This window comes from Rhyacophila brunnea, unplaced genomic scaffold, assembly GCF_057557595.1.
Source record: "Rhyacophila brunnea isolate RB1 unplaced genomic scaffold, BYU_Rbru_1.0 scaffold_13, whole genome shotgun sequence".
Taxonomy (NCBI): Eukaryota; Metazoa; Arthropoda; class Insecta; order Trichoptera; family Rhyacophilidae; genus Rhyacophila; species Rhyacophila brunnea.
In genome coordinates this window covers 8,259,313-8,283,824 of record NW_028232785.1, presented here as the reverse complement: position 1 = coordinate 8,283,824, position 24,512 = coordinate 8,259,313, and the positions used below count along the sequence as shown (strand labels likewise).

Here is a 24,512-nt window from a genome sequence, read left to right as displayed (position 1 = left end):
ATATTATAAGCCGACACGCTACCGCTCGGACATCGTAGGCGTAGTATTGTATTAAAATAGAAAAAAAATGTAGGTGGAAAATAGCATAATATTATTATTTTGAAATATAACTAACATAGGTGTCCTACGTATGTACACAGTACAGCCTTCGCAATATAAAAAATGATGTGTCAAAACGGCCCTGGATATTCGCCATCCTGTTCTAACGCTTCACTAAACTATAGCTGCATCCCTTTCACACAGGATCTAATTTCAATATCTGGACACAGTTTGATCTCGCTCTCTCTTCAACAAAATTTATATTGCCGTCTCGCTCCAACAGGATTCTGGTGCATCTCCGGGACGTTTTTCCCGGCCGCCCGCGCGACGTACGTCGCGTCCCGATGCCGAATCATGTCGGCTGGATTTTTTAGGCCGACCCTCTGGTTTGGAAATTAATCGAATTACCTATATAAAAAGTGCGATCGAGCGTGAAAATTAACTCATGTCTGAAGTAATTGTTCTTTTGGCGAGCGCTTCGCCGTAATTAGCGACCATATTCGCTACGAAATCGATGAAAACAAGCCGTTTCCCGTGGGACACTCGCTTGCCCTCCATTCCCGACTGGTGTCACAAATACTATCGTTTATCGCCAATTGACGGCGATTTATCAACTAATAATAGCAAATGGACAACAATTAAAGACATATTTGTGCTGACGGTCGATATTCAGTGATGTTTTGTGTGTTGTTATGTGAAAAATGTCTGCTTTTAGGTGTCTCCGACGAGTGACACCCAGTCCCGGATATTAGAAAAAAAATTAAGTATGTCAATGCTTGTTTTTCTTATTGTTAAAACTCCCACGGCGTAAAAAATATGATCAATTATTGTAGGACGCTATTTATTTTATACAGTACCGCAAATTATGTGCACAATAAGGGTTGTTTCAACCCCCCCTGTTAACATCTTTTTTGACGTTTAAAAAAATCAATTTTGTTGACTTCTTATATTTCGATTTTGTATTCGTAGGATTGTAAATACATAATTCGTTTGTTTATGTTTACTATGCAAACCGACCGATTCGAAGATTTATTTTCAACATCTTTGGACTGGCCTGACATTTTTTTTTTGTTTATTTAAGTAATTTTGATTTCTTGTTTTGACACTTTACATTTTGAGTGGAATGTAAAACAATAGACAACATTACGATAATTACGGATAATTTTCAAAAATGGAATAATTGACTCAATTTTATCTCATTACCAGGGTTTCCCAAATTTTTTCTGCAATGGAACACTTCGCAAACCCGGAAATTTTTACTGAACACTTAAGTAGCTTATTTTTTTAAGTAGGTTGGGTAATTCCTACTAGTATAAATTAAAAAAAAATGTTATTAAAACACATTATTTATTTAGTATTACTTAATTATTTTTAAATATAAAACTATAAAGCGTCGATGACATTAAGCTACTTTACAAGCTACAAGCCGGCGAATTTACAATCAGCTTGTAAACTCGCCCAGTGTCATCATCGAACTAGCTAACAAGCAGATTGTAAACAATCTACCGAGAAAAGTTCAAAACCCGGCTACTTTACTTGCTGCTCGGTGGCGTGTGAGCCGATCTGCGTCTGCGCAGTAGAGCGATAGTGGCGAACCTGCCGGTAAAAAAACGAACTACTCAATACGTCCTGTCAAATAGTACCAAAAATGACGGTTTCAACTCGCTAGCTTGTTGGCTTCTGAGCGAGTGGAAAGTTTTGTGTGTCATCATCACAATCGCACTAGCTGACTCGCCCGCTTTTGAACTCGCCGACTAGCAGCTTGTAAAATAGCTCAATGTCTAGTGTGGCGTCGAGCCTGTTCCTGCACTTTGACTTCGTTGCAGCATAAAAAGAAAATCCTGCTTCGCATAAATAGGTTGTAGAATACGGAAGTAAAACAATAATAGCGTGTTTTGAAAAATTGGGGTACTCTTCTGACAAACTCGCCCAGAAATCATTTAAAGGCTGATCTTTGTATTTTTGTTTCAAATCAAGTCACTAAGTAATTAAATCAATTAGATTTTCATAGTCACTTGCGCTGTACATTGTAAGCACTGTAAGCAATCAGACTAAATTAATATTCAAGAAAATCGTTACATTTTTATGCAAGTTTAATTCATCTATATTTTCTAAAAGTATACACCCAATCCTGTTTCAACGCAATACATTGGTTCCAGTACTTAAATGACGCGTAAAAAATGAAAAAAGTTAAAAAAAAAATAACATGGACACTTCCCGCAGACTTTTCCCTCCAGAATTTGTACACCGATATGCTGAATATTTAACACGTATTTTCAAGCTGTTTTTTTATCAGGTTTATGAACAATATTTCTTAGCGCGGCTAACTGTTCTGTCAATCTTGGCAACTGTCGTTAAACTAACAAGACTTGTCTGCTGATCAGGTAAAAACAACACAGTGAAACCCCGATTCTACGATTTTCAAGGGACCCTCGAAAAAAATCGATAAATGCGGGATATACTTATAAATTTATTTTTTTAAAAAAAACTCGTTTTTCTCCCGGAATTTTTTGATGCCTTGAATTATTTTCATTTTCTCAGCTAGCGTTCTAGTTTTCTTCATGGGGGGAATTTTAGTTGCGACTTATTAAACTTCTGAAAGGTCTGTAATAGTCCGTAATCATAAACAATTCTACGAAAGCGAAATGAAAAATGTTCAACCAAAACGGTCAATCGGGATAATATTTGTGACGGGACCATAATATTTAGACGATAGATCGAGGAAAACGATAAATTGGGATTATTTAACATTGTTCTCATGGGTGTTTGGCGGGACTTGCAAAAATGAACGATCCGTGCGGGAAAACGATTTATGCAAGAACGGTAGATCGGGGTTACACTGTATACCCCATCTCTTTCATGCACACGGTGTTAGAAAAGATGGTCCTCCGCCTGTACCAAGATACTACTTGACGTCATAAACATCAGTGGAGATTGATCATCACTCGCCTTTCATTATTTCTTATTTTAGTTTTACTTATTTTACTTCTACTTAGTATCTTTAAATGTGTTGCAGTGTATAAAACCTTTCCAAATTGTCGGCGAACATCTAAGTATTCAGGTTCAACGCGGAACATAGTTTGGGAAACCCTGCATCACCTAATTACGTGTCTATTGTAGGTAGGTAGGTATATAATATTTTACCTATCTGAATTATTATAGACACGCAATCTAAAATTATTAAATACCTAATAATAATTTGTTGTTTTTGTAAGAAATAAAATTATATGGCTATCAGAGATTCAGAGAAGAGATAATAAGCACCTAATGTATTTGATTAGATAGGTAATAAATTAACAAGCATTACAGTAATCAAGCTAAGGGTTACATAATTTTTTATTATTATTATCTATACACAGTCATGCAGCATTGCAAATCCTTTTCACCTTTATCTTTGTCGATAAGAAAACAATATTTACCCAAGATGAGCTAGTTTTGATTAAATATCTTCATCAGCCTGGATCTATCGACTGGCCTCTCCAAGTTGATTCCATTCATCCCGTCCTGTGAGTTTCATTGGCATAATATACTTCCGCAAAACCTATCTATACCGTCGATAGGTTTACTTTTCGATTATTGTCTACTTCTTGGGTAGATACCACTAAATGACTCGATTTGTGCAGGAAATGACTCTTTTTCAAGGCAGGCCCTGTGCCTCGTTATATGTTAACTCTGTAGCGCGTAGATCATTGTTGTAGCACCGCTGAAGTTTAACGCGGATATGGTGATTTTAATTCAACAAATATTTCATATTATCATCAGCCAAGGTTGATCCCAATAAACTCAAAATTAATGAAAACTGGCTTACTGTATCAGCGGGTCTATTCTATACGAAAGGCGCGTATTGACCGCTAACGTGCTAACGTGATAATGTGTTAGTATTTATTACATACATTTTGTATTGAAATATTATAATTGTAACAAATCAGTTAGCCGTTTAATCAGTCGAAACTGTCTCTCTATCGCTCATGCTCTAAATTTTAGCACAGCCAAGGGGCATGCCGTTAAAATATAGCATTTATTGCAGCAATAAATTAATACCATCTAATTGTAATTGTTACAACACGTGCTAATAATTCGATACAAACATACCCTAGTTAGCGGTTTTAGCGGACGAAAGCAGCCTTTTGTATAGAATTGACCCGCAGGTATGATATAACAGGGTATGGGTCTCAGGAGTGGAAATATGCGTTAAAGTTTGACACGTAAACATATCGCTTATTCAATATTTGCAGACAGTTAGCTTGCTTTGTATACCTTGGTTTTATAGCCTAAAGTAATAAAGCGGACCCTGCTTCAGAACTGCTACCATACCACGTAGGGTAAGCCAGTTAATTTTGTGGTTGACTGCTGAATAAAGACCTTCACTAGCTCCCTGCGACTTTAAAGAATCAATTGATGCCATTCAAAAAGTTGGAATGATTAATTGTTAGATGGATAAATAATCTTCGGTATGCCTGTGAACGGTGCTACTGATGGATAATGTCGACGACCTTCAATGTTTACTGAATAAAGTAAACTCTATAATCGTAAAATATACCTATGGACTGTATGAATTTGCAAAAAACCATTTTTATGGTTGTCGGTAAGCAAAAAGTCAGATATGTATGTCTGCATAATTATTAAGAATAAGCCTGTAAAGAAGCGTGTCCAGAAATTTGTACGTATTCAGTTTGCCTTATCACACTTCACCGTGAAATGTTGTATCGGAAATGTATGGTTATATATTAAATACTGTCTAACCTCTTTGGGTCATATACTTAGTACTTACTGACATAAAATTCATGTCTAAAAAAAATACGGTTCTTGTCGGTTTACGTGAAGCCAGCGGCAAACAAATTTTGAAAATAGCTGATATACTGGATTATTTGTTAGGTTAGGTTTTCATTCTTGAACTTTGCCAAAATCAGCTATGAAGATGCTCCATGAACAATGCATAATTTTTTCATCTTGGTGTTATTATAGAGATATAGGAGTATCTTTAAAATTATCTTTAAATGTGTAAATCTTGCCCATTTTTTGAATAATAAAATGCCTAATTCTTGTCAAATTTGGGGTCACAGAGATTATCAATATAATTTTTTATCGTAAATATTTCACTATACTAATGTCGACATAAATTTTACTAATGGTTTTATAAATGCTTTTAAAAATTAATAAACCTAAAAAATCTTAACACCACTGCACATGGATGTACTGAAATATGACTATATTTTAAAACATTAGAGCGAGAGGTTTAAAAGAATACTATTATATGTAATAAAAATACTTTATGCAGTCATCAACTGTTTAAAATAAATATAAAGGATAATAAGGCTTCAAAATTATATAAATAGATTATCTACAACGTTTAAGGAATGTCCAGGATTATGCTCTGAAAATAGCATAAAACCTCCATTTTGACCTATGCTGTGCATGTGGGCCGTTAAGTATAGTTTGGATTAGGGAGGGCTTAATGAATTTAAAAAAAATGAACCAACAATATGTGTAATAGGTATGTGTTCTTAATCCAACGAAAACAAATAAGGATGAATAAAAAAGTGTGCACAATTTTGTCGTATCCCAAAGTATACCAAAACTATTATGGTTAGGTTAGGCAGGGTTTAACCCTTTACTGCATAGTGTCACAAATTTGCCTAATTGATTTTAAAAACTAACCAACACCATCTGTATTGTAGTATTAGTTCAATGAAAACAAATACGTTTGACTGACAAAGTTTAATGTGCACTATTTATGGCGGATCTTCACAGCCTACCTCCACCTTTCGCCACCGCTAATCAGTCTACGCCTCATTGGAGTGACGATTCAACGAATGAACAGCCCCGAATGCTCAGTGTCAATACTTCCACGTTGCTCTTAAAACAGTATCAATTACAATCTAGATATTATCTGAATACGCAAGCATGTATCCGATTAAATATTTATTTATCTTAAAAAGAATTATAATTTTTATTATGTTTTCTTACGATAAAACTGTTTGATCTCTTATTCCTAAGTCGACATTATCTGATTGCTCAAGAAGTCTACCTTAATCTTATCTGTAAATATTATGTTCACCACAAACACACATACTTTGTGTACTAATTGAAAAATACACCAAACGTAGACTACGTGGTTATAGCGCCTGTACACGTTCATGAATTTACTGGCACCAATAGTTTGCAAATTAAACTATTGCAATAATAACTGTTTACACGTAAATGTGTCTGTCTCGACAATCTCATTCTTCAATCGTAAGCGAGACAAATTGTTGTCATTGTATGGTGGGGTGCTATGCCGTGTGGTTTGTATTTTTTCTGACGGGTTCGCCACTATAGTTCTACTGTGCATGCGTATACGTCATGCAAGTTGCAACTATTGTGTGACTATTCAGAAGGCAATATTCATTATGAATATTCCTTGCAACTTGCACGATAATCAGTGACGTCCCGTGGGGGTAGGCAGATTGAGCGTCGCTTGGGGGCGGCAGTTATTCGAAGGGCGGCAAATCGAGGATAATCGTTAGGTATACGTAGAAATAGCTACCTAAACTTAGTAATAACGGAAATATCTTTCCATTATAAAAATCAGCTCAATGGTTGGAAACAAAATGTATTAATTAACATAAAAGGTTTAACAGGACTGTAAATTTTTGTCAGATTCGCGTTGTCTAGTTTACTTCCGTTGTCCTAGGACGTCATGTCCTTGATGACCAGTAATGACACGTGCAGATTTGTGAATTATAAGTATTTGATTTATACTTATGTATTTTTAATTATATCTGAAGCAGTGGCGATCAGTCGCAATATTGTCTATTGAAGCAGAGATGGCATTTAAATAAAATAAAATTTAGTGGTAATTATATTTTGTCTGTAATGTATCCATACAACATATTTCTTAGATATTGGGAGTCATGAAAGGATGATAAAAGATACTGTATAAAAAAGGGGCGGCATTTTGGCTCTGCCTAGGGGCGGAATTTTGTCTAGGAACGTCACTGACGATAATACTTATGTGTTTACGATTGCATTTTCTTGTTATGGCTGCGATAATACGTACTGTCAGCAGTAAATCCATGCATGTGTAAACGGGCTATTTGTAATGGGCACCAGTTGCAAGAGGCCATGGGGATACGCCAAAAGTTACATATTGCAATTTCAATCTGCGTTTTACCCCCATTGGATGCATCATTTGGGTCCAAAATTATTTGAAAAATCAGATTGCAATTTCAATCTGCGTTTTACCCCCCCCATTGGATGCATCATTTGGGTCCAAAATTATTTGAAAAATCAGCAATTTTACTACTTAATAATGCTGTGGAATTCAAACTTACGACCCTTGTACTTATATAATTTTACATTTTCTAAAAAAAATTAAGTCTGAAATGCATGTAGTTCTGCACAATTCCAATTAAAAAAAAAAATATTTGGAAAAGTCTATGACTGATGAGCAGAACAAACGAACATAGCAATGCTATTACAGGACGACCTCGACTTTCGCACATAATTGGTTCCTGAAAAGGTGTGCGAATGTTGAATGTTCGAAAGTAGAGGGAAGTAAAAAAAAAAATTAAATTATGTGTATTTTGAAATATTTATTTATCAAGTAAATATAAGATGTTTAAGAGACATGTTTAAGTGGGGTATGCGGGTGTTTCTTCTTCTTCTTCTTATATTAAATAAAATATTTTAAATGGTAAATCATTAACTTTACAATATTGCTTAACTGCTGGCACGAAATGTAAAGTGAACCAATCTTTTAATATTAACGCAGTAAACCCAGGCTTTTTTATTTGATTACTGGAAGCAATTCTTTATCCTTCCCTCTCAATGCTCTGGGATTTTCTGGTTGATAAATTAATATTGGCATCAATTTTAAATCACCAGCCAAGTTTCCACCAAGAAGCAATGTCAATCGGTTTTTAGAAGGTTTATGCCCTGAGGCAACTGATTCTTCCTTAGATAAGAATGTACGACTAGGCATTTTTTCCAAAATAAACCTGTGTCATCTACATTAAATATTTGGCTAGAGGAATATTCTCTATCTTCAATAATTTTGGATAATGAGGAAATAAATTCTTTTGCAGCATCTTTATCCGCATCAGCCGATTCTCCAGTGAATTTAATATAAACCAACCGTTACTTGCTTGAAAAATCGTGTTAGAATCTTCTTTTTCTAGCCTTCCAATCTTTGTACAAACTAAGAGCCTTCGCTTGAATAATTGAAATATTCAGAGGGATATCTTTTTGATGTTGGTCGTCGATCCATGATGACAAATATTTTTCCATTTCATCCATAACTATGCCGTGTCTTTTGGAAACAACCTTAAAAGATAATAAATTTCCACAATTTTGAACGTATTCCTTAAGTTTATTTTTATTTTTCAAAATTGAACATATCGTAGTAGACCTGTTTGTAGTAGGTTGTTAAGATCTGACATACATAGTGCACACTAAACTTTGTCAGTTGCACGTATTTCTTTTCACTGAATTAAGGGCGCAGACACACGGCATTACAGTCGACATGCATAAACGTGCGTTAACGCAGGGTCTTATTTGATTCCAATTGCATCCAATTGGATAAAACAAATCTAATTGGTGATTCTAATCGGATGTAATTGGAATAAAATAAAACCCTGCGTCGACGCACGTCAACTGCAATGCCTGCAGCCTTAGACTACAAATTGCAGGCGGTGTTGTTTAGTTTTTAAAATTCAATTAAACCCTGCGTGAGCATATTAAGTTCTTAATTAATTTTTGTCGGTATCAACACTGCAGTTTCTCACTTATGTTTATAAATTTATAACTACGAAATATTTCAGGGTGCGGAGGAGAGGGGAGCGACTGCACGGAAGCGTACAGTTTTTGCATTATCGAAAAAAATTTAAGAAATTTACGAAATAGCGAATTGTATATAAGTTGAGGACCGCCTGTAGATGCTAGCAGTACAATTCCAAATAATTAAGAAAAATCTAGATATTTTTTCGTAAGTACATCCTTGGATGGCTTTCCATCTATTGAAGCAAGAATTGAACAACCTACTCAGCATAATTGTTTAATTTACAATAAATAACATCTTTATATTGATGCATATAAAAAGAAATGTCACTGGCCATGAAAGTTCTCCAAGGCTATATATTGAATTAATGTTCCTGATTTAAAAAAAAAAAAAACCATAGACGTTGACCTCTCTGTAGATTGTCAACTACTTATTGCTTATTCTTATTCGAGTTCTCCATAGATGGTCTATTAAAAGAGAAAGTGTCATTGAAGTTGAATATTTGTTCGAGATAAATCTAGACTTATTGCCTTTACTTGAACATTAAATTAGGTAAGTAAGTAGGTAATTATTTTAATTAAGCAATAGTGATTGTAATTATTGATTTGTTAATTTATGTTTTGATTTTCAGAAAAATGGAACACAGATGATATTTCACAGGCCAAAGACAAAATCAAGTTAGAAAGAAACATTTATACAAAGAAAATAAAATATGTATATAAAGAAGTTGACATTAAGGCATTCATTAGTGTTACAATATAAAATAAATTAAAACAATTAATATACTGGAAATACAGACAGTTTAATGACACTTAACTAAATATGTAATTTAAAAAAAAAAGTGACTTGAACAGTTGACGATTAAAGCGAAACTGATGAATTTGAAGCATTTAAGAAAGAGTCATTCTAATAACATTTAATAATAATAGTAATGTGTTAGAGAGAGAGAATTATATGCTACAGATTTTAGCGTGTGAAATAATGTGAAATAAGTTATGGTAGGAATACTTGAACATTGTATATATTTGGTTTGGAATGTAAAAGGAATGAAAAGATATACCTAGTAATATTTAAATATTACAGCACAGTTTATATCTGCAGAAGGCTGATAAATGACAGTAGTTATTAATAAACAAAGGGTTATTTGAACACTTTAATACTCATAATAAAAGTGATACATGAACATTAAAAATAATGCATGAATTTTTTTTTCAATTAATATAATAATCAACTGTGTGTGAAACGTGAACAATATGGAATGCTGCGAGTATGTTATTGTCAATTGTAGACTGCCGCTGTTTGTTTAAACTGGTGACCATAGACTGAATTGAAGATGGTGACCGTTAGCTCAGCGGAGAAGGGGAGTTCACGGGGGTCATGCGATGCAGTTGCTAAGCCCGCCGTACAGCCCACCCTGCAGATACCCCAGCAGGAGGAATCCCCTAATTTTTTAGTCTACAAGAAGGTAGGAATATTTAATAATATTATTTTATATTTTAGCTTTTAATACTAACGGTTTCCTCTTGTTATTATATATTATTTCATGGTTACTTTTATCGTTAAACGGTTAGCTAGTTTAATAAATTGTTTCGAAGATGACAAAGAGATTTTTTAATAATTCATAGTTTTAATATATTTTATATTTAATTTCTTTGGACATACTGTTTGCCGTGACCCAGAAACTCTTAAGAGATTAATTGTTTTGGGTAATATGCTGAATAAAAGGGGTAGAAGGTGAACATCAATTAGGTGGAGATACTGAGTGAAGGAATTCAATGGAAAATGCTGAGAATATAGAACCAATTCCTCAATCAGCGAGAGATTGTCCTCTGTGTGCCTGCTTGCCTTTTCCTCCACCATGCGCCAGTTATGCAGGTGTATACTGTGCCATAACGAATGCTAGGCGTCCTTCAAAGTTATGCTAAAAGTCTCCCAGGAGCAACTTCACAAGAACTTGGTTGACGTGCACTAGAGTGTGGGTGATTAGAAAAGACCTTCTTGCTTGCCGTAAAATGCTGCAAACTTTTTGAGACTGATTTTTCCTTAGTATATACCAGGTTGTAATGGCCGGCGGGTCCAACTGGGTGTCTGACCGATCTGCGTGCCTTCTGCGTATTATGTGATTAATCTGATGCACTGTTTACTGTGGCCTAAAAAGTCTCAAAATGTTAATTATTTTCGGCCAGCATGGCCTGACCAGGTGGAGTAATTCGCTGGAAACCTCATAGCATTCATCACAAGGCTTACAGACGATAGGGAAAATTTAAAAAGGCTGATCACATTCATTAATCATGATGGTTTACGACAAGGAAAAGAGATTTTTATTTGTATCTAATCGAGCTTTTCAGTATTATAAAATACATAAATTTTACTTTTATAACTAAACATTTTTGTGTGATGTTTACCTCGCAATTCAGATAACACTCTGAATACAGACTTGACAGTATGGGGCTATCTCGGATCCAGAAAAAATAACAAAAAGTTGCTATGGCATTACGTGGTTGGAATAGATATGCTAGCAACCAATGTTTTCTTTACTATGAATTTATAATAATTATAAATATTGCGGTAACAGATGGAGGCACTGGTGGAAAAAATGCAAGATGAAGAGACGGGAGTACCCGTTCGCACAGTCAAGAGCTTCATGTCTAAAATACCATCCGTGAGTACCCTTTGTCTATTTTTTCTGATATTTTATGGTTTTATAACGAATCTATGCAACGGTATAACAAAATTTTTTTTAAATTTACTTCAAAAAGTCAAAACTAATGTACATTCTGTAATAAACCTTTTGCTAGTTAAAATAAACCCACAACCCAATCTGTTTATATATATATATTGTTTTGTTTCCGCAGGTGTTCACGGGATGTGACCTAGTGGCATGGCTCACCAAGCAACTGTCCCTGGAGGAAGGAGGCGAGGCCCTTCACTTGGCCCATTTACTGGCCGCGCACGGCTACCTCTTCCCCGTCGATGACCACTGCTTGACGGTGAAGAACGATGGCACACACTATAGATTCCAGACGCCCTATTTCTGGCCCTCTAACCAATGGGAACCTGAGAATACCGACTATGGTAAGCAATGTCACATAGTGGATCGGTTGTATAATTTGGATAACTTAACGCAAAGGACCTCTGGTCTAATGATTAAGTTAGCTATAGGTGACTTCGCATTGGAGATTCATTTGAAGAGAACTTCACCCTATATATTTTTATTTTATTTTATTTATTAAGGAAACAAACAGTTACATATTGATTACAAAAATTTAAAATATAATAATGAAAAGTTATTGCAACTAGCAAAGTTTCCATGTATACATTATAATATAGTTAAGCCTAACAAGATAGAGAGTAAGAATAACATAAATATAAAGATATTACATGAGAAAAATGAGGAAGAATAATGAATAATTAAATTATATACAAAAAAAAGTAACATAAAAATATATATATATCTATTTATACAAAATTTTGGAGAAAGCGCGTTTAAATGAAATAGGTGTATTATTAAAAGGATCAACGGTGGAGAAATACATATTATAATTTAAACAAGAACGCCGAATAAAAGAGTTTTGTGCATAATTAGAAGCGCTACGACTGACATGGTACAAAGTTTGGTTTCGCGTAAATCTTGATGGACAATGGAAACCCACCCTTTCGAGTAGGTTTGGCGAGTCAACAACACCATTGATAATTTTAAAAAGAAAATATTGATCAGATATAGAACGTCAACTTTCCAAAGATGGTACCATAAAAGTTGCAGTGGTCGAAATAGAATTAGATAAATCATAACAGTAAGCTTTAAAATTGACGTGCTTACGAAATCGCTTTTGTACCGCTTCGAGACGATAAACATTCCGATGACATTCCGTTTTAGTTGATAATGTACCTTTGAGGAGGACGAAACCGGTACAAAATTTAATTAATAAAGTGGAATAAGTACTATAAAATTGTGTTTTAATTAATTAAACAAATAATTTTGTTTTTCTAATATTCAATGCATGACAAAGTTGTTTTGCGAATATCTGTAAGGAATCTTGGCATTATGCTTTTATATTTAGTAGCCATATGGTTACTATTTGTAACAAGACGTTGATGATGGGCTTATTGGGTTACAGTATTAAAAGTTTTTATAATTTCTTAATTCGAAGCTCGCTTGAGAGAGGGTCTATTATTCTGGCCCCCGTTCAGTTGAAGTACTGCCTCATGGTGGAGGAATTGAAACGAAATTTTAGAGACTCCTTTATTTGAGGCTCTAAAGACTGACTGAATTTCGAAGTTAGAAGATATCTATCTGACTTATATGCAATGTAAATGAGGTCTTCCTGCAGCCATTATATTATAATGGGATGACAATAAAAGTACCACTGGAAAGAAGAAGATGTTTTTAAGACAATTTAATATGAATTGTTTTCTTCACAGCCGTGTACCTCTGCAAGCGAACGATGCAGAACAAAACACGACTGGAGTTGGCTGATTATGAAGCCGAGAGTCTTGCCCGTCTCCAGAAGATGTTCTCCCGAAAGTGGGAGTTCATATTCATGCAGGCCGAGGCACAGAGCAAGGTAATGTTCCATCTTCTGTGTTGTTTATTTCACCGGTGATCCAAACATACCACCATAAAATGTTGCTGGGACAAATATTCATTGAATTATTTTATTTCTCGAATGTATGTATAGAGTTTTATACATAATTTTAGATATTTTATAGATACTTAGGAGAATATTTTTTATCAATTATGATTGGTTAATGCAGGACTTAATGAATTTTAAAAAACTAAGCAAAACCATCTGTAATGTTTATTATTAATATAACGAAAACAAATAAGTATGACTGAAAAAGTGTGCAGTATTTTTGTTGCATCGTGTGGTAGGCTGTTAAGATCCGCCATAAATAGTGCACACTAAGTTTTGTTAAGTATTTGTTTTCATTGAAAATAGCCTACAATTTACAGATGGTGTTTGTTAGTTTTTAAAATTCAATTAAACCCTGCGAAAACCAAGCTATAATAGATAATAGTAAAAATAAACTTGTCTATCTGTAAAATATCCAAAATTATGCAATTAAATCATACATAATTTTGGATATTTTATAGATAGAATAATATTTTTTATCTATTATAGTTTGGTTAGGCAGGGCTTAATGAATTTTAAAAACTAACCAACACCATTTGCAAATTGAATGAATTTTAAAGAAAACATTATGAATACGTGTATTAATTAAGGCGCAAAGTACCAAAAAAATAAAAACTGACATTTTTATAGAAAAATGCTCTACATACCAATGCCAATAATGTCAACTATAGTCTAAGTGCCTCAAGCAAGTCAAAAAATACAGCAACATATTTAAATCTGGCGACGTTGTAAGTCCATTGGCGTGTTTTATTTATAATGGTGTAAGTACCACTGCAGTGGTCAACGGCATTCAATATAAAATGGCTGACGACGGTGTGTTGACACTCGCGAGTTCTTAATTCCTAAAATTATGGAAGCTGCCGAGATTGTTTCACACTGTGAAAACACTTCAAAAGGTCTTCTTCATGCAATGATTCAGTATTTTGTAACCACAGGCAATTCTACTTTTTGGTACTTAGAGCCTTAATTAATACACGCATTCATATTATACGTATGACTGACAAAGTTTAGTGTGCACTATTTATATCGAATCTTAACAGTCTACCTCCACCCTTTGCCACTACTATATCATTCTCTTATACACGGCTATCTGAGTATTAAAACAATTTGTTTGGATTTTTTGGCAGAGCAGCGGTTGAGAAACACTGCTTTAAATAAAACCACACAAATTCGCTAATTAAAAATAAACACCGTGTCATTACTTCATAAAATTTCACAAAATATACTGACGTCTATACAAATCTGCAATTCATGTCCTTTCTGCATTAAAATACTCCGAGTCAATGCCCTTTTTTAAACTGCAGGTTGACAAGAAACGAGACAAATTGGAGAGAAAAGTCTTGGACAGTCAGGAGCGGGCGTTCTGGGATGTCCACAGACCAATGGTGAGTTTTTCTGATCGTCATAATAATATATTACTATTGTTAGCTATTCAAGCGTCACTATCGGAAGACACGGTGTTATCAAATCAAGTGACCGATAATAGTTCGAGAACCAAAGAATTGGACTATTTACACGTGCATGGATTGACTGCTGACAGTACAGTGCCACAAATTTATCTGTAGAATTGATGGGGGTGCCATAGTCGAAAACTACCCAATCAAGAATCGCAACTGAACAGAATCTGACAGTGGAATGACGTATTCAATATGGCGTCATTTTCCATTTTTGTCCGCTCTACAGATAAGTTTGTGGGACATCATAATTTGACCGTGTTTAGGAAAAAGGGCGTAACCCTCGCAGAACAAATTTTACAGGAGAGGCTAAAAACGCTTTTTGAGTGATTTTAGTTTAATATTTAAAAAAAAAAATAGGCACAGACATTGAGTGCATGATGATTGATGATTTGGTGTAATATATTTTCGATCTAATAATAATTAAAGAAGCTATTACAGAAAAATCATTAAAATTGAGGATATATGCTTTTTTCCATAAATTAAAAATTAATTAATCTCAATTAAAACCTGAATTTAGATAATAATTCGGCATTTGCGGCTTACTTCCTTTTTATAGAACGTGTATTTAGTTGTATACATTGTTAATATCTAATAAAAACACTTTTCGAAAAATCGAGGGTTACGCCCGTTTTCCTAAACACAGTCGAATATTATCGCGGCCATAATAAGAAAATGCAAAATTGCATTGCAACTTGTGCGATATCTAGTATTAGAGTAGTAGAATGATAGTGGCGAACCTGTTGGAAAAAATATGAACTACACCGCGGAGAGCGTTTTGACGTTTACTAATTTTCATAACCCATCAAATAGCATCGTACAATGACAACAACGCGGCGAGACAGTCAGTTAGTTAGTCAGTCAGTAAACAGTTATTATTGCGATAGTTTAATTTACACACTTTTGGTGCCAGTAAATCCATGCATGTGTACAGGCGCTATTATATGATATTTCTGTCATTATATTTGAAGTTATTTAGCAATCGTATGAAGCATTGTTAAGTTGGTAACCTCCACAAATATTTTTAACATCGCTCAGTTGCCATTCATTGTGGTTACTTACTTGAGTACTTATAAACGGTTTTTAATAGTATATATTGATTGTTTTCTATTGTTATGTTTCCCAGCCTGGCTGCGTCAACACGACAGAAGTCGATATTAAGAAAGCGTGCAGAGGAGGGGGCCGGGCGCCCACTCCTGCCTCCAAAACTACTTCCGTGAGTGTAACAAGTATATTTTCTTTTCATAATGAGTATCTCCTCGTGACAGGCGTCAAATAAATACGTATTGTAAACAGAAATCATGTAAATTTAATGTCGTATCCGACAAATCAAAATAAAATTGTCTACCGATTATCTACTTAAACACGAAAGACTACTAACAGTATTGAAAATGTCTTATTATAATTATATTGTCCAAACTATTGAAAGCTTAGTGTTTACATTCAATATTTGCGATTCAAATAGCATTATCGGAATGCTAGGGACACTGTATTGTATGTAGTGCGTGGATTTATTCAAACATTCAAAATTTAAGTATCTGCGTATATTCAAGGTCGACCATAGCATTATTAAATATGTCTTATTATATTGTTCAGACTGTTGATTTTTACTATGTAAACAGACGCCATCTTAATAAAAAGTATATAATTTTCATTGACATGTCAATAAAAAAATATATGCATGAGAAGACACCATAGGTATACTGTATTCACGGATGTATCCATTAGTTTAAATCATAATTATAAATATACCACGTTAGCATGAGATTTGATAATTTTGTCACATAATGAGATATAGTAAGTGGTTACCAGTGGCGAAGGGTGGAGGTAGGCTGTTAAGATTCGCTATAAATAGTGCACACTAAACTTTTTTAGTCATATGTATTTGTTTTTATTGAACTAAGACTACAATTTACAGATGGTGTTAGTTAGTTTTTAAAAATCAATTAAACCCTGCCTAAACGAAATCATAATAGTTTTGGTCTAATTTGGGCAATACGACAAAATTGTGCACACTTTTTCATTCATAGTTATTTGTTTTCATTGGATTAAAAAACATATTACCCATATTGTTGGTTAATTTTTTTAATTCAATAAGCCCTGCCTAACCAAACTATAATAAATAAAAAATATTATTCTAATTATAAAATATTCAAAGTTATGTATGATTTAATTGCATAATTTTAGATATTTTATAGATAGACATGTATTGTTTGACTAATATCTATTATGGCTTGGTTTCTCAGGGTTTAATTGAATTTTAAAAACTAACCAACACTATCTGTAAATTGTAGTCTTATTTCAAAGAAAACAAATATATATGTCTGAAAAAGTTTAATGTGCACTGCTTATGGCGGATCTTAACAGCTTACCTTCACCCTTCGCCACTGGTGGTTACACACCAAGCGAGCCATGCAATAGGCTTGATTTGATGTAAGTACAGTTAATATTAGAAACTGCAACAATAATCACGTTTGCCTTGTCTAAATCTGTGCAAGAAATCGCATCTGCTCATTTTAAGGTTAAATTGTTTCACTATAGTCGTACATAATGTTGTTATCTTTTCATTCATTGCACTGTTTTAGCTAATTATTATCTTGTTTAGGCTGGTCCTGCGATGCCTATAGTCACAGTGACGGCTCCAGGAACGGGAGACGAGGCTTCCACAGCCGTACCAGCCCCTGGTACGGCGCAACCGGCCACCGATTCAAGGTAATCCATTGAACTTATTCATTACCTATCCATTGAACTTCTCTGTTTAGCGGGCAGATAACAATATTGTCTATATAATTGCAGAATGGCCACGACGGATTCAAGATTGGAAGCAGCTCGTCGTCAGGTGTCGCTTTTGAAACAGAGAATCGAGAGGCGGAACATCAAAGTCTCCAAGGTGGCCGAAGCGTGAGTATTATCAGATTTTAGTGACCCGTGGGTCACGGTTCACATTCTAACTGCTGTTCATAGCTCGCATTCTGACAGTGATGCTTTACAGTGAGACTCATTTTGTGTGTCTAGAATTCACGTTTTTTACGCTGTTTCAAAGATATTCAAAATTCAATTAAAAATAAAAATACATTTTAATTGAACATATTATACAATATACTGACATGAAATTGAAATGAATTCCAGACGCATGTGTGCGTTCTATTTATAGATATGTCTACACTGCCCAAGACCAAGGTTACACAACACACGTTGTATAAGTTTGTTGTTTATTTGTTTGTTTACGTCATTTCAAATGATATTGCATTCTCGTTAACTAAAACATTCTCAAAAAGATGAAAGAACACTTTGACATAATATGCTCCAAAAACATTTTGTCAATCCCTTCAAAAATGTAAAATGGGGTTTCACTGTCTATATATTAAAAAACAGAACCTTGCGGTGTGGTGTCATATGACTTTAAGGCTTCGACCACATAGGCAGGTGCTTCGCTAGTCCTGAGCTAGATGCTATGCTTGTCTTCTAAAAACACTACTGCAGCATTGCACGCTACGTACTTAGGTACAAATTCATTTGACATTTGGGAGCGCTCAAGTCAACAACGATATGTCACTCTCAAAACTAACCAGAAAGGTACTTCTCATAGAGAATTTAAGTTTAAAATTTTGAATCTCGCAAATTCGAAGTTGTTGGGTGCATACTGTCAGTTATTCATCCCATGCATCATTATTCATAACCTCAAAATATACGATGTTTGACGTTTGTCATACTGATAAACATCCGCCATCTTGCAAAATCACAAGGTGACATAATAAATATAACCAACACATTTGTTCGCCGGGAGACTCTCTAGGTGACTAATAATCACGTAGCGAGGCGCGAAGTGCGCAGTGTGGCCATTGCGATAGTACAGTGTGCGTTCGTTTACTAGGATATGTCACCTAGCACGTAGCCACCCATCAAGGCACTTGCCTATGTGGCCGAGGGGTGAAGATGTAACATTGGATCTGGTTCGGCCAAGTGCTACAAATGCCTCGATTTGTTATGCATTAAATACCATCCACATGATGTATACAATCTAGATATTGATTCTTAGTGATTGCATAGTGTCCATATGCTTTACCTAACGAGTGGATTCGTACCTAGAAGAAGAAAATTGTTTTAATTGATTCACCGTTTTTGTGACCAATTTAAATATATATTCAAGTTTTGGGTGTTAATTATTATGAGTGTTAAAGTGTGTTTTCTGTTTGTCGCAGGTGTATAAATTATTTTGAACAATATGTCGAGTATGATGGCTTCCTCACAGCGCCGGAATGGCCCAATCCGTGGCTCGCGGACACGATTGAACTGTGGGAGCAAGACAAACAGAGGTACGATAAAAGAATTTCGATTACTATTACAGCGAGGCTATTCTAATATATCACTTTATGCATTCGCGGATGCTTTTGGGTTTCACACGCTTTGGTGCTAGTTTGTGCTATGTAAGAAATTAAAAGCTTTCTTCATTTAAAAACCTTTGAATCCTGTTTAATTTATAATCTTTAGCACTTGTTATTTTTATGTTCTTTGCTTTTGCAGTAAGGAAGTCCCTTTGAGAAGAGTCCGGCGGTGGGCCTTTGGTCTCCGGGAGCTCTTGCAAGACCCGGCGGGCCGAGACCACTTCACCAGATTCCTGGATAAGGAATTCTCCGGAGAGAATCTCAAGTGAGTGTGTTTTAATTCACCGGTGTCAGGTTATATCGACACTACCAGACAATGCAATGAAACAAGAAAATAAACTGTACAACCTCAACAGAAGCAAAACTGAAATCCTTCATATTTGATATATTCCACTTAGGTGAGCGCGATGATTTACATTTTATATATTATATTATTTTTTAAATAGGACCTATTTATCGCTGAGAGAGTAGCATCTCCTTGATGTATTCCACTTGAGTGAAAGTGAGTTCTGTATACTTGACTGTGGTGTATGTTTGCAGGTTCTGGGAGGCGGTTCAAGAGTTGAAGGCGCTGCCGCAGCGTCAGGTGCGAACACGGGCTTCGGAGATCTGGCGGGAGTACTTGGCGCCAGATGCTCCATGCCCTGTCAACGTCGACTCATCCAGCCGCACTGCCTGCAGGGATAACGTTCACAATGGCGCTGACCGCTGGAGCTTCGACCATGCACAGGTACCAATACCCATCATTATGATATCATGTTGGAGTATTGTTGCAAAAACGGTAGTGTGTTCTTTCTCTTAGTTATGCTGATATTAAATATTGTGTTTTGTCATCTTTAAGGCAGCCAGATGCTATACTATTTATATGTACACGTATAGGAAAATTAAAAAATCTTGATTTACGGTGCCAATACCCAACATGCAATGTTGAAATTTTAATATATAAAAAGAGTTATAGACTGATTGATAAATTTACGTTTATTTTTCCTTCCAGTCACACGTATACCACCTGATGAAATCGGACAGTTACTCCAGATACCTACGCTCCGAGATGTACAAAGACTTCCTAAATGGATCCAAGAAAAAGGTAAAAAAATTGAGTGATATATGAAGCTTGAGTTCAGTTTGTGTCATTATGAAGCCCTATCTATTCTCATTGTTTTTATGTTTTTCTAAATGTATTTATTTGGTATTTAATATACATATTGCCCAAAGATGCGATAAGGCAAAACTCGAATTGCAAAAAAACAATTCAAATGTAAGAGTACAAAACTCGAATCAATTAGAATTTAAATTAAAATTCCATCAAGTATTGTCAGCTGATAGTATTAATTTGCTGCTAATTAAGTTTGTCTGCTCTGTTCTGAATACGGTTGTGTGTGAGAAATTGGATTTTTTGAGGTTACATAAGACAATACCTCGAAACGTTAAATTACATCTGACAGAAGCTAACGATGAATGAGTCAATTTATTGATATATATTTTTTTCCTTTCCAGACTTCGGTTAAGGGCATCCGATCCATCGTCTCTTTCTCGGCACGAAAGGAGACCTCTGCGTCGTAAGCTGCGAAGCTTTTTACACAGCGGAGACCCAAAATTAATATTAGAATAATTAAAAACACGGTTCGAATCCCGGCTAAGAACAAATTAATTGTAATCTCATCCAGTCTTATGTATTAATGTTAATAATTAACAGTTGTACTGTATATTTTAGATTTAGTTTCGAATTTTAATAAGGGACATATTAATATAAGACTTCAAATTGTATATATCCAATGTATTGGGTAATCCATTGAGTTACCATTCGCTTTTGGAGAGTTCGTTATGTACAAAAATCGCATTTTGAAATACATGAAGCATTATTGGGGCAAACGTCAAAATTAATATTAAATCGTAAATAATATAAAGCCTCAAAGACAAAATACATACTTTAATATCCCACTTTACGGCTGAGATACAGTTCCATTAGCTATATTCCAATGTAACTCGGAAAAATCAGGATAAAAATGTTGTCGTCAAGTGACTTGAAAACAACTTTACACTTGACAATTTGCAGGGCGTCTAAAATGACTCTTTTCTCCATCGTGACCTTCTCTGGAGGCTACCCAAAACCACAAGTATCCATAGTTATCCGGTCTGCACCGAATAATTTGTAAACTAGAGGATACGCGTCAGACATATTGTCGAGAGCCATTCCTTTATCTGGAGTTTCTGCACAATTGACCTGTGCTCTGTCCAAAATATACGAAACATTCGGTGGAGACACATTTCGAAGGCATCAATTGTCTTCCATTCCCTTGCCCTCAGGGTTCGTAACTTGAGATCGTACAAAAATATGAACAACGCTAATGTTTGCAATCATTTTCGTTACGATGAAATTCCTCAACCTTTCCTATAGTGGTAAGACATGTCATTGTATTTTTCGCAAACTGTATTTCTGCTTCACATTCGCTTTTTCCACTAATGGTCGATCCCAGATATACAAACTATATTTCGGTTAGCCCAATCGATAACTTGGTCTTATTCCTATTAATAAAGATGCAGTATTTGCGGCTCTTCTTCTACCCGGTGTAGCAGCTGTATGAGTTCGTTTCATCGGCAATGATCAGCTTAATATCATCTGCGTTAGTTATTTACTTTCTGGCCACCATTGTTAATATTGAGAAGATAATACAACACTTTGGCATTATTATTCAGTTAACCATTCCAATAAAATAGTTTATAACTGCACGCCAGTATGCACTTTGAGTTTTAGTAAATCGGAAATGCCAACTTAGCAATGTTAATATCTGTGCAGGTTACCAACTTAACAATGCTTCATTCGAACGGTAAATGTGTTTAAATGTCATAAAAGAAATAGCGTATAAGACTCATTCCATTATAGTTCCAACTCTTTAGCTCCAACTCCTGTGACGATAACTCAATGGTGTAATCCAATTATTTTAAACGATTGAATGTAATGCCTTAATTATATGAACAGACTCTGATCTTATATGATAGAATAGTAATAATTATTCAGATCTGTGGACGAAAGGAAGAGGGAAATAAGTCTTAAAGACCAACAAAATGAGTTAGGAAATATGTCAAATGAATCGTAATACATATATGCACAAATGAGAAAAAGGATGAGTGGAATCAATGCCTCTGAATTACTAAATTCTACGTAGAAACATTTGAGTTACCATTCAAAATTGTCCAAAAATCAATATACTTTTGGCTCTACTGAAAAGTAGCTATTTTAGACTTAACGATTTCTTCCTTTCGCACACAGATTTAAGGGCGTTGGATCAAAACTTTAAAGATTATTACCCAAAAAATGAGGATCCTCGTAAAGGCAATCTATAGATTAATATTCCCTTGAAGGGATACGTTGATTCATGTGCAGTAATTCTAGAGAAAAGGGAAACCTAATCGTGATGTCACTCTGATGCTATTCTGGTGTCCAGACATAAAAATACAAATCTCATTTTTGGAAGAAATGTGTAAACTCTAACAGCTAGTTTTGATCAATTGAAATTGAGGTAACTTTTAGTATGCCATTCGTACTGACTGGCAGAGTCATGAGACATTATTGTCCGTTACGAAAAAATACGAAAGTCCATATAACTATGACGTGTTGATTCTCGGAATTGGCAGAAATTTTTAATATTTCGTAGTATTTATTTTTAGTATCTATCTTAATTCAAACTACAAAAGCCAATTGCAATTTGAGAAGCGCTTCAGTTGTATGACTGCTAGTTAATTTCGTCTTGATTAGGACGCAGGTGGTTCAATTGGTAAAGCAAATTGGCCGGTATCCGATGAATCCGGTGTCGTATTATTCCAACGATTTTTTCTAGTAGGTATGTTTCTGAGGTGTTTTTAAATTATGTATAGAAATATCTATTTTGTCAGTTCGGTGGCTATACTACACAGGATTACCTCATATTTTCTCACGTCAAATATCACTATAATAGACAAACGTCATGCGTATTATTATTGTTGGTTAAAATAATGTGATTATCATTATAAAAGCAAATGTCAAAATGTCATCGGCTAGGCGTTCGGTCGGAATTATCGAATCAGGGAGTCTCCTCTTGTAATTTGGGTATTACAACAATCAAAAGTAGCCTTGTCTACTGTTTATCGTTCTCTCGTTAAACCTTGACAGATGTCAGTAAAGTTAACAGCAAGTTTGTCACGGATAGTGTAATGGACAGTGATTTTCTTGCTAAAAATACGAACATTGCAATATAAATGTTTATTGATGTATTTTTGTTTTGTACCAAGATGTATATATTTAATATGGGCTGCGTTATGCATTAATAAATCAAGTGTCTTACATCGTAATTCTCTTCTTTGGCTAAGTTCAGATACAACGTGATTGTCACGCAGTGTGGTTGTCTTTATGATAGACGTATCTTGTGAATTCACTTTGAATTATTTCAATATATGCTTTAAAACACATTACTATTAACGGAAAAATAATCAATCCCAAAGCATGGAAACATAATTATAGTTTTAAAATATGTCCGCTCTTGGGGTGAAGCATATAGACACTATCACGGTGTATCCAGTTCTCTAGTATCTTCCCAAGTCATGCCAATATCTGTGGATGGTATTCAGCAGAATCCGGTTGTTCTGAAGAAAAGACAGGCCAGGTTGACTCGTGATGCCACGTGACCAAGCCAGATTAAACGTTGCATTTTCAATTATGACTCAAACCATTCTGTGATAGTGTCACGAATTTTGACACAGCATTCGCTATTCTCATGCGAGGATTTTATTATGGGTGCAGTTCAGTGGCAAAGGGTGGAGGTAGGCTGTTAAGATCCTCTACAAAAATAGTGCATACTAAACATTGTCAGTCATACGTATTTGATTTCATTGAAATAAGACTACAATTTACAGATGGTGTCAGTTAGTTTTTAAAATTCAATTAAACCCTGCGTAAACCAAGCCATAATAGATAATTGTCAAAAAATACTCGTCTGTCTATAAAATATCTAAAATTATGCAATTAAATCATACATAACTTTAGATATTTATAGATAGAATAATATTTTTATCTATTATAGTTTGGTTTAGGCAGGGTTTAATGAATTAAAAAAAAAATAACTCACAATATGATTAATATGTATTCTTAATCCAACAAAAACATATAAGTATGAATGAAAAAGTGTGCACAATTTTGTCATATCGCCTAATGTATACCAAAACTATTATGATTTGGTTTAGGCAGGGTTTAATTGATTTTTAAAAA

The 24,512-nt window shown here is 34.8% G+C and overlaps 1 protein-coding gene across 1 annotated transcript; it reads left to right on the top strand.

The window, feature by feature from the left end:
* Positions 1-370: 370 nt before the first annotated feature.
* On the top strand, positions 371-22,379 carry RSG7 (Regulator of G-protein signaling 7). The gene is made up of 14 exons (XM_085941726.1): positions 371-803; positions 9,429-10,262; positions 11,373-11,459; positions 11,653-11,872; positions 13,220-13,362; positions 14,736-14,816; positions 16,012-16,101; positions 17,491-17,597; positions 17,682-17,786; positions 19,088-19,201; positions 19,410-19,535; positions 19,811-20,000; positions 20,265-20,357; positions 20,768-22,379. Exons 2-14 carry the CDS (start codon positions 10,131-10,133, stop codon positions 20,831-20,833), a joined length of 1,554 nt encoding a protein of 517 aa, XP_085797852.1. The 5' UTR covers positions 371-803; positions 9,429-10,130; the 3' UTR covers positions 20,834-22,379.
* Positions 22,380-24,512: the final 2,133 nt, after the last annotated feature.

What these genes read in the sequence shown, in the direction of transcription:
- RSG7 (XM_085941726.1), top strand. Translation starts at nt 10,131, where the DNA reads ATGGTGACCGTTAGCTCAGCGGAGAAGGGGAGTTCACGGGGGTCATGC. An exon ending in ATTTTTTAGTCTACAAGAAG is followed by an intron (nt 10,263 to 11,372) that starts GTAGGAATATTT and finishes TTGCGGTAACAG; the next exon opens with ATGGAGGCACTGGTGGAAAA. An exon ending in TGGGAGCAAGACAAACAGAG is followed by an intron (nt 19,202 to 19,409) that starts GTACGATAAAAG and finishes TTGCTTTTGCAG; the next exon opens with TAAGGAAGTCCCTTTGAGAA.